At 34.3% G+C, this 17,252-nt stretch overlaps 1 protein-coding gene and 1 non-coding gene across 6 annotated transcripts in view; one reads left to right on the top strand and one right to left on the bottom strand.

Moving 5' to 3' along the window:
* The window catches only part of LOC149628482 (solute carrier family 12 member 2-like), a 223,797-nt gene that overhangs the window by 43,251 nt on the left and 163,294 nt on the right, over positions 1-17,252 (top strand). For all 5 annotated transcript variants that reach the window (XM_089851414.1, XM_089851413.1, XM_089851415.1 and 2 more), the window contains 4 exons: positions 851-926; positions 1,001-1,096; positions 14,167-14,306; positions 15,033-15,152. In XM_089851414.1, coding sequence (XP_089707540.1) covers positions 851-926; positions 1,001-1,096; positions 14,167-14,306; positions 15,033-15,152 — 432 coding nt within the window. The remainder of the gene's footprint in view (positions 1-850; positions 927-1,000; positions 1,097-14,166; positions 14,307-15,032; positions 15,153-17,252) is intronic.
* Positions 16,234-16,304, bottom strand: TRNAG-GCC (transfer RNA glycine (anticodon GCC)). The gene has a single exon. It is a non-coding gene; the product is annotated as a tRNA-Gly (tRNA).

Below are 17,252 nucleotides of genomic sequence, written 5' to 3'. Positions count from 1 at the left end.
AAGTTACTGCCCTATCTACTGGGTTTAAGAAAATCTGGCCTACTGCATTGTAGACTGTATGTAACAAGTACGTATTATACAAGCACCAAACATAAAATTCATGTTGAAGAATCTTTTGTTTCGTTTTGATTAAAGGGATAGTTGACGGTAATAGTGGGTAAAACTTTTTTCAACAAAATCAAAATTACAAAAATAACTTGAGTATAAGTAAATAATTTTTATATATTACGTTCGGAAGGTCCCAGAGAAATTGTATTGACACGCGTGCAAATTTTGGCGATAAGTATTGAATGATGGGGATTTTCGCTAAGGTGTTCAGAGTTCACCAGATGTACTTGTAGAAATTTCGTTTGGTTGTTACTGAACCAATGTGTAAATTGGATTATTGTAAATAAACATCGAATACGGAATACTTTTAACAACAGTTGGGTCGGATGGGCTGTTCACAATAACTGAAGGCCCATTCAGACGATACAACCTTTTGACTAATCAGATGAGTCAACTTGAAGTTGGACAAGTTGAATCACCTACAAAATTATAAATTGATAACTGACCAACTTTTGCTGACTCCTTTTCTTAACTCATCTAGTTGAGTTAAAAGTTGTATCGTTTAAAAAGACCCGACTTATTTGGTGAGCCATGTCAGCTGACTTAAGTTGGATATAGTGTGAACGCTCCATAAGGATATTAAACATTTTATTTGTCAACTTTTTTTTAAGTTTCAACGTTAGACAATGAACCTCGAGAAACCAGACGACAAATTTTTATTTGTTGATAAACTCATATGAATTTGTTTTATTCACTGTTATTCCGATAAAGTATTATAAATGAGCTTTTTTCATCGTTCTAGATGAGATGTCTGCTGAATATTTGGGGAGTTTTGCTGTTCCTCCGGATGGGCTGGATGGTCGGTCAAGCGGGAATCGGTAAGCTCCGTTGTCTAGCTTAGTTCTAACCTTAAAAAGAATGTGATTTAACTTTTTCTTCTTTATTTTTGTAGGATTATCAATCCTAATTGTAGTTTTGGCAACTGTAGTTACTATTTTGACCACTTTATCCATGTCGGCCATTTGCACCAATGGAGAGGTTGGAGGAGGTAAGTTATAAAGAAACAATGAAACTTATATAAGTGTAGAAGTAGTCGGTTTTAATCGTTGGTCATTTTAAAGAACTTATTCTCTAATGATGATAATTTTTAAGGGAAAGGATTGTGATAAGGTGATCATGTTTTTAAGGGAGAGGATTTTGGTAAGGTGATCATGTTTTTGAAGGGAATGGTTGCCAGTAGGTTCAAATTTTTGAAAGGACAGATTGTGCTAAGGTGATAGTTTTTTATGGGAGAGGATTGTGGTAAGGAGAACATGTTTTTAAGGAGGATTATGGTAAGGGGGACATGTTTTTAAGGAGGATTATGGTAAGGGGGACATGTTTTTAAGGAGGATTATGGTAAGGGGAACGTATTTTTAAGGGTGAGGATTGTGGTTAGCTGTTTGTGTTCAAGGAAATTATTGTGGTAAGGCTATAATTTTCTAAGGGAGATTATTATGTTAAGGTGATATTTTTCTAAGGGAGATTATTGTGGTAGGTGATAATTTTTTAAGTTATATTTTTTCTTAAGGGAGAGGATTGTGGTAGTAAGGTTAAGCATTTTGAGTTGTGAATGCGGGTTTGGGTACTAACTAAAATATCTAAAATATTTTCTGAATATTCAACGACATCTCCATCTCTAGTTTCTGGGTATATGAGGATGAATTAAGTTCTAATGTTATTATGGATTCATATATTTTGATTGGTAGAAAAATTTTATGCTATAGAATATGTTTTAAAAACACTTTAATGCATTATATACAGCGGAATCTATATTTCTAGGGTTTATAATGCGATATAATAATCCAATTATAATCGGCGAGAAATTTAATAGAACGCTAGCATTCACAAAAGAAGTTACTTTAATCTACCCTGGAAAAACTAGAAGGCAAATCGAAGGCCTTTGTCTACCACAGACTAAATAAAAAAAAAGTTCGACTCTGTTCTTGTGCCGAGAGTTAGGATAAAAAATTCAGGGCGCGTAGCTCCAAGAAGAGAAAAAGCACCGGACCATTAAGATCGGCCGTTGTTATCGGATAAAAAAGCTGGAAAAGACTGAAAATCAGAGGGAATAGCCACTTTTTGAATCAGGTGAACTGATGAAAATGCGGACTGTTCAATATTTGTTGAATTGTCAAAGTGACTACTGTAAATTTAATGCATTCAGTATTGCAAAATTGGTTTGGCAATGAAGGAAATATGACGAAATCAGTTAAATGATGAAGGGAGTTTGATTAAATCAGTTCAATGATGAAGGATGTTTGATTAAATCAGTTAAATGATGAAGGGAGTTTGATTAAATCAGTTAAATGATGAAGTGAGTTTGATTAAATCAGTTCAATGATGAAGGAAGTTCGATTAAATCAGTTAAATGATGAAGGGAGTTTGATTAAATCAGTTCAATGATGAAGGAAATTTAACGAAATCAGTTAACAAATGAAGGAAATTTAACGAAATCAGTTCATAAATGAGGAAACTTTATAAAATAGGTTGAGGACTGAAGGAAATTTGATTAAATCAGGTTAACAATGAATAAAATTGTTTAAATGAGTTAAAAACGATGGAAACTTCATGAAATCAGTTAAATAATGAAAGCAGTTTAACGAAATCAGTTGAGAAAGAAATAAGTTATTTATGTAATGAAAATTGAATACAATTGCATTGGAAAAAATTATACAAATATTAATTTTTCTATACTGAGTTAAAACAAATTCAATTAATCAACAAAATGTATCTGTTAGAAAGTCAAGGAAATCTGGACCTGTAAATTTTTACCATAAGTGGCTATCCTCTTGCGAATACCCTTAAGAGCAAGCGAATAGCAAAAAAGTAACATTTTTGGCCCCATCAAGTCGATCCTAAACCTAAATTTGGGTTATAATCTAGGGAAAATCGTCTATAAAATTTCGATTAGTAGCCGATATACCGTGAATAACGACTTCTTATTACAAAAGAATCGTGTGGCTTGGATGCGAAAAATTGCTCCTAAAAAAGTAGATTTTTTTTATTTATTTTGAAGGGTCTGGCTTGTATTGACCAGAAATTTTTTCAGGGCATCTTCTTTTTTTTTTGAACTACGAAAAGTTTATGAACATAAGTCAAACTCGGACGTAGAGACGTCGTGGATAGTTTGGAAGTTGATAAAATAAAAATCAATTGTGCATACTCCTGTTAACACGAACGTATTTCATCAAATAGCGAGTTAACTCATAATAAAACCCCTAGTTTGAAAAAATGTACTGCGTGTTTGTGTGAGTGATCATTTGACGAGCAGGAATTATGAATAGATTTATTCACCGATAAATTTGACCAGCACCAACCTCACGAAATATAAAATTTCTCCGACCTCTTTCTTAACACGTAATTCCTATTTCACTCAATAGGGACGCAGTAGCTAGCCCAAAAATATAATCAACATTTTACTTTCTGGTTTTAGAGACATGCTTTCGTGGTTGCGGGTTTCAGAACAACAGTTTATGAAAACCCTCCCTCGATCTGATTGTTGCTCGAAGGAAAACCATTTTGTACTGTTCCTCTATAATTCACCTTCTCCGGCGTTTTCTCTAGCGACCTTACTACTATTAAGAACACGTTGTATTATATCTGTGACATTTAAACATAGCAGTGCTGATACCTAGCCCCCAGGTCGATGGAAGAGCCGAAACGTCCTAGCTGACTTACCATTTGAAATTGTACAGGCGTTAGAAACACTTTTAATTATTAACTTATGCGATGACCAATCTCGCACCATTTTTTGGCGGAGGCTTTCACGCTTTTAGGTGCTCCATTATTGATTGGGTAGCCTTAACCCTTTGTTATAGGCGTATGGTCTGGGACGCCAATACAAAACTAAGAAGGGCATAGTTTATCGAACAAAAGAAAGCCTGGCCTTTTTTTCTAGAAAAGCTAACGATTTTATAGGTGTATATTTGTTATCCGAAACACAGGTTCGAAGTATTACTAGAGTACGGGTGCGGTGTTTTTCCAATTTCACTTCCATAAAAGAATTTGGACGTTAGTTTTTCGTGTTTTGCGACTAATGATTTTTATAATACTGAATTTTCTTTTTAAAGCCCGGTTTTCAAGGGACCGAATTATGAAGCAAAAATTTCGCTTTCATTCCGCTAAAATGCACCTTTCGAAAGGAATTTTCACGCAATGGAAATCGACGCGCCAATGCGGAACGTTTATGTTCTGCTCACTCATCATCATGTTTTTCTCTTGAAATATCCAACGTACAAATGAATATCGCATTCATTTTCGAATTTTGTCCCTCCCCCCTTTCTTTGGAATATGCGACAACATTTTGATAAAGACTGCTGTTTGCATTTTGTTGCAATTTTAGAAAATACCAAGTAAAAATAGTCAAAATTATTTCATATTTGACAATATTTGTAAATTGGTAAAAAATGAACTTTAATATTTGAGTTTGGTGTCATTGACTTTTAGAACATTTTTACTATTCTAGTAAAGAAAAAAGTCAACTTGTTTCAACCCTTCATGCTCCATTTAATAGGTGTAAGAAACTGGGCTTTACTTTTCTCACACTGTTTTTTGATAATAATTTTTCATACACAAATTACCACAAACCTATAAAGAAAGATATGATATGTAATATCTCGATTCCCAATCTTGTAAGAAGTTTCCAACCACGCCTCTAATATCTCATAGCTCTCATGCGCTTTCCAAAATTTTCCCTTGAAGCAATACCGACACCTAACTAGCGGCGAGCATAATTTTCACAATTATGTGTTCATAACGCTTTTTCTGTATTTCAAAACTAAATTTCTTTAAAATACCAAAAGAAAACCAAGATATGGTCGGTGCGTTATTACTTCAAAAAATAACATTATCGTGTGTCAACGTTCTAATTAGGGAAATTAATTAATTATTTTATACCCTAATATAATTTTCTTCCACCTTTATGAAAAATGCTCGTCGTTAGTCTGGGCTTCCTAGACAAAACGTAGCCACTAATTAGCTGTAAAAAAGACAATGAAGGCGAAACCATAGTCTCTGGTTTCGGCTTAAGGGACTCATCATTGAACGCGGGAGGAGGAAGGCCTTTACTGGATGAGCTCTCAAAAAGGAGATATTATCTTTTTTAAGAGGCATATTTTACTAGCTGGGTTCTCAGTTATTATAGAGTGTACTTACGAGAAGGTTCCTACTTTTCTCGACCACACTTTGTCATGCTAAGGTTTATACTTGCTTATGCGCGGTATTTTTCCCTACAGAGCTCACGCAGCTAATAAAGAATCTCATTGAGCTAGAGACTTCAAAGAGAAAAATGTTCACTGCGTTTGATGTTATACTAAACATTTCCTATTTGCCTATAGTATTTTTTCAGATATATATATACATATCCAATAATTCCAATAATTTTCATGATTAGCAATAATTCTTGATAGTTTCCATGATTCCTGTTATTTCACATGCCTGGGGTTTTCCAATAACTCTCGAAACATTATAAACAAATCTCGGAATATACCAATAAATCTCGAATTTTCTCGATCGAACTCGAGATTTTCCTATAAATCTCCAATTTTCTCGATCGAACTCGAGATTTTCCTAAATATCTTGAATTTTCTCGATCAATCTCGTAATTTACTAATAAATCTCGAATTTTTTCGATCAATATCGAGATTATCCAATAAAACTCTGGTTTTCCTTTTTATCGAGAGATTTTGCAATAAGTTTCTTGTTCGTCCAATATAGTTCGTGATTTTATCACCACGAGAACAATTGGGCACTGCCACGACCAATACGTTGCCGTAAGAGCAAGAAATAATATCAGTAATCTTTTAAAAGCACTTCATTCTAAAACCCACCCTCTGTCACTCATTTTCTACGTCAACTCTTCCTCTACAATATTAGAAAAGGTGACAGCCTCAACTACAGTTGCGTGCACTGGTCAAGGTTAGGTCCCTTGAACTTCCACTCTTAAACTTGGTACGAAAGCAAGTAGTTTGTCTAGGATGTATAGGAGTTTTGAAAGTCTGTAAAAGCTCCACTATCCTCGCGACATCCCGGGACCATCTCATTTGATAACCCCCTTTGAAAACAGTCTGGCGGTTAAACAAAGCGAGGGACGAAGATTTTATGTTCTTGTTTATGTCCAGACCATGTTATTTCTATAGCTAGATCTTTTTCATAAGACGAAGCTATTTTCTATTTTCTTCAGTCCCGACAAAATAAGATGAAAATGGAGGCGAGAAAGAAAAGCATTACGTCATAGTCTTTAATAACCAACGACGAAAAAACATTTTTGATGTAATCAGTTCAAGGAAAGAGGTATTAAACTAAAGCTCTAAGGCACTTGGTTAAGTTGAGGCGCATGATTACACCATCTATAATTATAGGTTTAATAAGTTAACTTAATCGGTGCATATTAAAGAGCTTTCGCGTAATTTTTTAAAGTTGAAGTGATTTTGAAAACCAAGATTGGTTTGAATTGTAAGTCAGTTGGGAAAAAGTTTTTATTATTTTAGTTAGCCGAACAGGTTCTAAAGTGTAAGCATCACATGGCCCATGAGAAACAATTCTTATTACTCGGTTTCATAGACACAGGGAAAATCCCATTTGTCTTGCTTTTGCTAAAGACCAATTTCCTTAGCATTAGCAAGCTTCTTCCTCGTTGCTACCTGATGTTACAATTAATGTAATGTTAATCTACTTAAAAAGGATTTGCTCATTTCCGAAAATAATTTCGACAACTTTAAGATTGACATTACACGCGGTGTTAGAGTAACATCAAGGAGGATTGAAATTACCTGAAATCGAGAGATAGATACTAACATGCTTGAGCCTTGACCGATTGCCCGAGTTTTTCCGATTCCAATAAGCACCAGTGTATGCAGGTGGGTAACACTAATAAAGGACTCGCGACATGAAAATGTTCGACGTTGATCGATAGAGGGTATAAATTCAAGAGTTGAGTTGTATACATTGTCTGCAGAACTGCGTCTAGACGATGGAACTAAGCTTTAACAAACGTCATTGTTAATTCTTAAAATGAAATCACAATCGACTGACTGTATTACTTGTTACCTGTCCACACGCACTAACGAAAACTGTTGGTCAGTTTAATCTGCCCAAACACTCCAGTACACTAGTTTACATAAGTAAGCGCAACTTAGCATAAAGTGTGAACGTATGAACAACGTCGTTTATTAGAAAGAAAAAATAGAGCCCTCACAAGGAACTTGTTTCAGAAAATATCCTTTCCCTGTCAGTGGTCCTTTGAAACTCGACTTGTTCAATGGTAATCAATGGTAAACACGGGAGCCATCCGATGGAAATCAAACAAGCTACGGTGGGATGGTTTCAGCTGATTAAGAAGGCAACGAAAGCTCTCTAAAGAGAATAAACAGCGTATCCGAAATGTCGGATTGACGTAAAACTTAGAGCATGAGAGAAAAAATCAGAGAAAAGAGAAAATCTGAAAGCCCGAGGGTCCGGGATACTAGCAAACCTTTAGGGTCAGACGTGAAAGCTTCTTCCTGACCATACTCTTTGACTTTTCACTAGTTTACACAATAGGGATTTAGTTGATCGGTCAAGCTTAACTGAGCTGACCGACAGGAATTGACGAACCGTACAGACGTAAAAACGTTCGCCATCTCATCGACTAACTCGGAAAACGCCAGATATTCTTTGTTATAGTGAAGGAACTTGGGTACCAAAGTTCATCCGTGGAATAATAACTACAAAGAGTAGATTGAAAAACTTAAGAATTTGACCTACTTTCCAATTTCATGTTTGTTCACGAAAACCGTAAAAATTTTACAATGTTTACCTAGTGACTCTATTCAATAGTTAAATATTAACTCTACCACTTATTCAGACGGTTCAAAAGCTAGGAAATGATACCAGAAGTATATAATACTTCCCTCCGAGAGAAGTGTACCACAAAGCGGGTAATTGTAGCATGATTTTTTCTAACATCAGAGCATTTGGAGAAAGGTTTCTAAACCGAATCACACACGCGATAAATAGTTCCCTCATAATTTACTACTGTTTTAGCTCTTTACCATTTACCAGGCGCGCTTTTGGAATTTTGTTCCACGTCAAGACGAGGTGTGTGGGTTTACTGCTGAGGATTTAGTACCAAACAGTTACTAGCACGGTGCGATGCTCATCTGAAGTTTGATTAGCAGCAGAGCTAACAAAAAGGTTGAGCCTGGAAAGAATCATGTTACCTAACTTATGTATTAAAAGGATAAATAGCGTCACCCTTCTATTGTCCCCTTTTGATGATACCTTTTAATGGTCCAGAGACAACCCATCTTGTTTTACAATCAATGATATCACTTACCAAAAAGGCAGTTTATGTATCTATGTATTATCGAATTTTCTCAAAGAACACAAAAATAAAACCCTCTTGATATTTTGAAATATTATGATTAAGGTTCTTAAGCGTCAAGATATCATAGAGTAGTGACAATCCATGTTAACTTTCCGTAGATGATAATGTAGTCATACGCAGCCTGATGCCATAGTTCAACAATGCAATGCATTTGGTTGTCTGCTTTTAGGGATTTTGAAGCAGGGAAATATATATTTTAATTTGTAAAGTCTAAAGGAAATGTACCAGTGGGCTTAATTTTGTTTACAAGCAAACTTTAAAAATCTATGGCTTCCTTGAAATTTGGTCGCAAAATTTACATAATTCACTAAACAACTTGTCTGAAATGAATTTAAAACTTTCAGATCGTCCTTAAAGGTTATTATTTCAATTCCGTTCGCTAAAATTTGTTTTTAATACTTTAGAGACGTATAAGATTCGGTCTCAAGGGCTCCATAATTTACAGAAGGCCTCAATGTAAACCCACTATAGCAAGCTCAACAATGAATATTTTACGACCTTATATTTAGTAAAGAAATAAAACACCAAAGCAAACCTTCTTGGTTTCAGTGCCCTAAGCAATTTAACAAAATAAATAAATAAAAACTGATCGTGGAATAAGTAAACTCAAGGTTTATTCTCTTGTTTTCGGTTCGAGGGGTAAAACATTTTGAACGGTTTCATTTCCTGACTTTGATTTCGAAAGCATTTCAACACTAAAATTTAGGAGTGACCTAACCTTCGTTTCAGTGTTTACCGGAATATTGGAATATACTTTTTTCATTACTTATCTGAGAATAAATACGGTTTCTCTAACAATGCATAGAAAAGTTTTGTTTTTCAAACCAAAACATGTTGCGCATTAAAAGTAAATTACTTTATATCAATACCCGTAAAAGATAAAGTGAAAAGTTTATCTTTTAGATTAGAAAACGAATTTTTTGCCTTTTTACTCGTGCGGGGGAGAATTCCCCCCCTCGCAAGAGTATTACGCCGACTTTTCAAGGCCTCTCTGTCGCTTTGGCAATGTATGGCGACAGGAATACCGTGTGTTTGGGGCTTTTCATCCCCATCATTCCGATTTCGATTTTTTTAAAGTAAACACTTATTTGGTGACTCCACCAGAACGAACTCTAAGTGAAGCCACAAAAAATGGTAAATAGACTTCGCCTCCTCCGAAGCGCGCGATGGTACGGTGGTTTAGGCATGGTGGTGCTAGGGGATTCTAAAGACTTAAGCTGTGTGCTGCGAGTTCTACTGTTAAGTTAATATTTATTAGCCTCGCTCAGAACTGGAGGTATGGCGTCTAGTATAGAAATTTTACCTCATGCTCGCGTTTCAGCCCCTATTGTTTTACATTTTTATTATCTTAAGTGTCTTTCTGCTGGGACAGCTTGTTTCCTTCAACAACTTATAATTGCTTGGGTTATAACAACACATAACAGAGAGACATTAATTGATCGGGGTGAAAATGGTTTTGCCATGACTATTTGAACCGTTTGTACACTCGCATTAAGTAAAAGCATGGAAAAGATAAGATATTGTTTATCCAATGGAAGTGTCGTTTTTGACGTCGTCGTAAGAAACATTTCTGAAAAAAATTAAAGTTGCTTAGCAGTGATTTTTTTGCTAGCGTTCCCAAATTATTGAATCCTAGTATCCATGGCTACTCATGGGTTATCTTTTAACATCACTAAGTGTAAGACTCTTCACCTTGGACGCCGTAATCCCATGTTTGATTATTCAATTAATAACACCACTATAACTACGTCCACTTGTGAGAGGGACTTAGGTGTCCTTATAGATCCCCTTCTCAAATATACAGCCCATTCCAATAAAATTGCCAAACGTATTAGGAGCTTAACGGGTATCATTCGTCGTAACTTAAATTTTAACTCTATACCTCTCATTAAAACTTTGTACAACTCTTTGGTCCTCCCTATAATTGATTACTGTTCGCCAATTTGGTCCCCCCATTTCTTAACTGATCTACAGGCTTTGCAAAAAGCTCAAAAGCATATTCGAAACTCCCACACAAAATTAGTAAGCTTCCGGCTCCCCAACGACTCTCCCTATTAAATATTGATTCTATCACTCTACGACATAAAATTAATAACCTATGCTTAGTTTTTGACATTATACATAACAAACTTGATTTAGATTTTTCCTTATTTTTCACCCGCCATAATACACTGTTAGAAAAAAAGGTGTTTCATGGGTGTTCGGAAATACCTTGAGGTGTTTATACACTCTTTTTGGAGTGTTTTTTAACTGAAATGGTGTTTTCTTCGTAAAAAGGTGCTAGTTGACTCTTTTAAGGTATTTTTTAAGGAAATTGTGATTCAGTGGTACGTAGACACACCTTTAGGTGTTAATTGACCCTTATTAAATTGTTTTTTAAACCGAAATAGTGTTTTTAATATAAATCTGTTCGAATGGTGCGAATAAACACCTTTGGGCTTTACTTTACACATTTTAAGCTGATATGGTGTCTTTTTAAGTGAAAGGTTATTGATATGAGCTTAGAGGGAAATAATCTCACTAATTCTACCTGCACAGTGAAGCATCCTAAAAATAACCCAAAGATTTTAAAAATCTAAATTATTTTACATTTCTTAGGACTAACTTATTCTAATATTTGAAGGAATTTATACTTATTTTGATTTTTCAATCATTGGAAAATAATTCTCGAAGAGTTCAATATGCTGGAATGTCTTGGAATTAGAGTAATTCATAAAATTATCACTTGAATTTCCCCTTGACACAAGTTTTTATCACTCCGAGTGACGATGACGTCACGGAGAGGTATTACACTGGACGTATCTGTGTGTCCAAGATGAAACAAAGCTTTATAGCTACACAACTACTAAAAGAATCGTAATGCCGAAAAATATTTAAAATATTTCAATTTAATATTATGCAAAAAGAAAATGTTATCCTTTGGAAGAGATCTTATCATCCTACTCGCTTTATATTAACTTTGATATGCGTGTAGTGTTTCGATTCAGATGCAATCTTCATTACTCGTTCTATATAAACTCTCACTTGTGTCACTTCAAAGAAATAAATTTATCTTAAATAATTAATTAAATATAAATTATATTAATTATTTTAATCGTCAGTATTTTACGTTAATTATAGTTAAGTCGGTTTCAGAAATTTAATTCCTAAAATAATTTTAAACATAGCTATCTATAAAGTTATACTTCTAGGAAACACCTATATCAGAACGTTTGTAAATTTTGGGTATTAAGGTGATTGATTCACACTAAGAGATAAGAAGCGCGCAATTGCGTGATCCTTTGGTGGAAGCTCTGCCATTAGGAGGCTAGACGTTTCTCATGTCTCACGTGTGGACGTGTGGCGTATGTGGTGTACACGAAAGACTAGTGCATGGGGTTGTTGTTAGAAACCATTAAATACCGGTTAGCTTTGGGTGAAACAATTGGTTGTTAGACAGCAGATGAAGGTGTAACGGATAGTTAATGATTGACGTTAAATAAGATGGATATAGCAACGAAGTAACATTTTCCGAATTTCTTTATACTGCGAACACGTTTGCTTCGATTTGCCAACTGCGAACGCGGTGACAGACAGACCCACAGACACGTCCAGTCACTCGGAGAGAGGTAAAAATTCTACTTCATTACTCTATCACCACACTTGTTTTTCTAATGGTATATACCACATACACGCTAATCTGTAGTTATTGTCTTCTGACAACACCATCATATAGTCTTCTGTGTATACCACATACACGCCAAACTGAAACATTGGCTTCTACTCCATTATCATCGTTGGGATTAAGATGTACGCGCGATCGGCTTAAGTTAAGAGAAGCGACCAGCCTCCCAATGGCAGGGCTTCGACCAAAGGTTCACGCAATAGCGCTTATTCCTACCATTTGTCAATCAATCGCCTTATATACCCTAAATTTCCAAAAATTGTGAAAACGGTTTACGCTAGGAGTCAAACGTCAACAATAGCTATGTTTAAAATCATTTTAAGAATAACGTTCTTAAAACCACTTAACTAGAATTAAGCTAAAATACTGACGATTAAAAAAATTAATATCTTTTATATTTATTTAAATATTTAAGATAATTTTCTTTCTTCGGAACGACACAAGTGAAAGTTTATATAGAACGAGTAATGAAGATTGCATCTGAGTCGAAACACTACACGCATATCACGAGTAGGATAAAATTATATCTTGCAAAACCATAACATATTCTTATTGTAGAATATTAAATGAAAATATGTTAAGTATGTTTTGGCATTACGATTCTTTAAGTAGTTTTGTAGCTATAAAGCTCTGTTTCATTTCAATATTCCAAGAAGATCTTTTATATTAACATTTCAAATTTGGTGTTTACTTTTTAATTCAGCTTTACTATATTTATATACAGTGTAAACATGAAATTTAACTTTCCTAGTTTCACTAAATGTTACTTCTAAATATTTTGGTAAGCGTTGTTCGGATTGGTTCCTTGAATTCGTGTGTCTTTGAGGAGGTCTTGACGGTTCACAGTGAGCCGAAAATTAAATACACATTTAAATTATGTAAATCAGGTCCTTAAGTAGAACTATTGAGGATATACAGTAAAGGTTAAACGTAACCATTTCACACGCATCAATTCTTACACGGTTGAATAAGGCTTACAGCAGAAAAAACGTTTACCCTTAATCCACTGGATTTGAGCAGCAGATTTTCAGCAGCTATTTTGAAAGACTAATCTATGGTAACTCATGTGTTTTGAAAAAAATAATTTCAAAAAACATCTTTTACAGAGTTGATAGACACCTTTCTGGTATAATTATAATCCTCTATTAAGGGTGATGGTTTAAACCTAACAAGAATTAAAAAGCACCAACGTCAATGGAATTTTAAAACACCAAATTAGTCTCAAAAAGACCTTTTTTTAAAGGGTTTATTAACACTTTTTCTGGTATTAATATACACCTCTATTCAAAGTGATTAAAACACCTCACCGGATATAAAAAGCACCTTCAGAGAAGGTATTATTTCGCACCGTTTTGAAAGGTGCGTATTGACATCCTCTCGAATGGTGCTTTTAAACACCAATAGGGGTGCTGCTGGGGATGCATTAGGAAACACCTCTAAAGGTTTCAAACAATTCCATTTTTTTTAACAGTGTAATGCAAGAACCCGTGGTCACTCACACAAACTAGTCAAACCTAGGGTGCTAACTACATTCCGACAAACACACTTTGCGTGTTCTGTTATTGACGATTGGAATTCGTTGCCCAATGATGTTGTCATTCTCACCAATAAATCCCATTTTCGTCGTAAATTATTAGACATTTTTCGTGCTAACTTGTGAGCTCTCTACTTCTTCAACCCTCCCCCTAATGATTACATAAAAATTACATTATTGTACAGCGAATTCTAATTTTCTAAATTTTCTGACATTGTTTTAATTGTTATCAGTATTATTATTTACTTGTATAATTACTATTATTATTGTTTTTAATTATTATTATTTCTTTTTTTTTAATGTTACATTATTAACCGTTTGTTTTGTTCTCATATTATTGTGCTCCCTTAGTGTCTTTCAGTAACATGGCTATGTACTTGACTTACGATGTTCACACATACGTCACACTGTTGACTTTGTGAACAACACATTCAAATAAATAAATAAATAAATAAATAAAAAAAGAAGTTTGTTAAAAAGGAGTACTCGAAAAAAAATTTTGGTCTTTTTCAGGTGGCGTATACTACCTTGTATCTCGTATTTTGGGCCCAGAAGTTGGCGGAGCGGTTGGCATGCTGTTTTCTTTTGCAACATCAGTGGCTGTTGCCATGTACATCGTTGGAGCAGCCGAAACAGTCAGAGATTTGTTACGAGTAAGTGAATTGTCTCTACTGCGCAAAAACTGTGTTAAAAGACGTCTGTTACAGAAACGTTTCAAAAATACGTCAAGCAAAGTGTGGGCAGAAAACATTACTTTTTAAACGTCGATTTAAATGTTCATTAGTTGAAGAAAATTATTTCAGCTTAATCAGTTTTGCAGTTGATTTTTTGGACCAATTTTTGTGCGCTATGATCCCAAAACTAGCCCCTTCACGGAAATGGTTCATGGGGAAGTTTTATTGAGTTTGGTCCATAGAATACGCCCCATAATTTGTGAAGGCATTTTCAAAACACCTTATATACTAAATGTAATTTTTTTAAACATGACGGATACTAACTTGCACGCTTGACAAGGGGTTTGGTACCCTAAAGCTCTCAATTTTTAGAAGTTTTAAATAAATATCCATGAAATGTCCGTCAAGTGTTTAAAAATGTTTTACATTTAGTATCACCATAGTTAACAAATTTAATTAGTATTACCCTCTATACTAGTGTTATAGCGCTCTTCATTAAAACATTTCTCGTGTGAAAATTATCATTGCAAGGTAAATATTCATAGAACTTGAGAGGTCTTTCCATTTTCCATCATGTGGTAAAAGTCTAAACTTTAGTATTATACATATCGTGTAATGTTTACAATTGATTCTTGAAGCCTACAACGCTCAAACAGTAGCAGTTTCGGAATTTTTAAAGATTTCTATTTTGTTTGCCATTTTTAGAATTTTAACGCGGGCATCTGCGAATTTCCCAGCGGAATTAACGACATCAGAATAGCCGGAGTCATTCTCTTGGTTTTGATGTACTCGATCACGGGTGTTGGAATGGCCTTTGAAAACTCGGTAAGTACATATTGAGCGATACCTTTAGTCTTATGGTAATTCTTAAAGGAAAACAAGTATACGGCGTATAATCATGAATTAATTATAAGTAGTAGACTGCCAAGGCCAAGCGGCAAAGGCAAATTGCAGGGTTGATATGTTAAGCTCCTCTAGGATGGATCCACGAACCCTTAGCCTGTTAGGAACATCATATTTCAGTTCCATAACATGGTAATTATATTATTAACCCCTAATTAGGCATCGTTTAATCGAATTTCAAAGTTGTAAAAACATTTAGTTTCTTAAAACAGAACATTCGAAACGGGTGAGCCCAAGATCATTTAGTGTCTGCATGTGCAGCAAAAACCCTTTTCAATTTCCAATATATATATATATATATATTGAAGTGTCACTATGTCAGAAATATCAAGAGAGTATAAGGGGATGTAGGAATGGTACAGTCTGTTCTTACACCTCTTATACTTAGTCCCAAATCTCTCGCTGGTTTTAATAGGTATTGCTCTCCAAAACACCTACTGAAAAAATTCTACCTCAATAAAACTTCTAAGGCCAACCATTTTACTTTGTGTTTATACCTTGAGGCTCTGTCTCATCATGTATCGCTCGTTGATTGGCGGAAATGATTTTATCCTCGGAAATAGACCTGCATTAATGTATTTCTTCGAGAGACTTAGACACTTATAGTTTTAATGGCGCTTACGTCATTATGATATGCATTATGTAGAAATATATTTGGAAATAATGTGATTATAGATGTACATTATATAGAAATGTATGTGAAAATAATGTCATTATTGATGTACATTATGTAGAAATTTATGTGAAAATAATGTCATTATTGATATATATATTATGTATAAATTTACGTGAAAATAATGTCATTATTGATGTACATTATGTATAGTTTTATGTGAAAATGATGTCATTATTAATGTAAATTATGTAGAAATTTACGTGAAAATAATGTCATTATTTACGTATAATATGTAGAAATTTATATGAAAACAATTTCATTATTGATATAAATTATGTAGAAATTCATTTCAGATGAATTTCATTTAAAATAAAAAATCACACTTTATGCATTAGCCGGGAATCGAACCCGGACCTCCCGCGTGGCAGGCGAGAATTCTACCATTGAACCACCAATGCTTGCGCTCCCTCCACCGGCAAAGACTTTATCTAACTATAAATAGAGAGCAAGATTTCAGTCCACATAGCGTGCCTCAAAAATTGCCCCATTTTAATCTCTCGTGTAGCGTAACGCTTTCGCCGAGATAAAGTTGGGCTCAATGCCAAGGCAGCACGGTTAAGATAATGAATCGATGAACGTTTAAAGGGGGAACATAGCAACTGAGAAAACAGAAAGTATTAACTTTCCTTATTATACATATTGTTGCTTGTTATCATAAATACGATACACGAGAAGTTTATTTTTTAAAGTCGTTACTTGTGAGCTGTTGAAGAGACAGTAGAGTTTAGTTTCTGAAAATAGTACCTAATAATTTGGTTTTTCGAAAATCGAAAATACCCACAGGTTGAGGTTATTACAGTGTCCTTTAAAAAATGTTTTAAGTATAATGTACCTGTTGTAAGAAAATTGGTTCTTCGTGGATATTTCAAATGATAATATTGGTATATTCGACTCAAATTAAGTTTTAATAGTTTTAAATATTTGAATATGTGTGAAATTGCAATAATAAGTATTTTGAGAACTGAAAAGATCATAGACTTGTTAAATATGATGTAAATTTCTCATTGCTATGCTCTGGGCCAAAATGTTCTATTTTCTAAAATCCATCACTTACTAAAATTAGATTTCTTGTGTTGTTTTTTTAATATTGTAAATAGAAGCATGGTTCACATTGATATATTCAAAAAGACTCTTTTTGTAGTCGAAGTCTAGAAAGCGTAAGAGATAATTGAACCAATTGTAATGACTGAAGTCACACCGTTTCGCCAAAAGTATTTTATCATGAAATTTTGCATAATTTTCAAAAGAGCTCTTCGGAGGATAGTATTAATTTTACGTTTAGTTTTTAAAATGAAAAATGTTAGCATAAAAAAAAGTAATTATTACCCGCTACGTTAAGTGACTTG

Source organism: Phalangium opilio, unplaced genomic scaffold, assembly GCF_054372755.1.
Source record: "Phalangium opilio isolate 3A_F unplaced genomic scaffold, DU_Popi_V2 ptg000105l_1, whole genome shotgun sequence".
Lineage (NCBI taxonomy): Eukaryota > Metazoa > Arthropoda > Arachnida > Opiliones > Phalangiidae > Phalangium > Phalangium opilio.
Note: the sequence above shows the minus strand (reverse complement) of the source record. Positions and strands in the feature narration are given on the sequence as shown.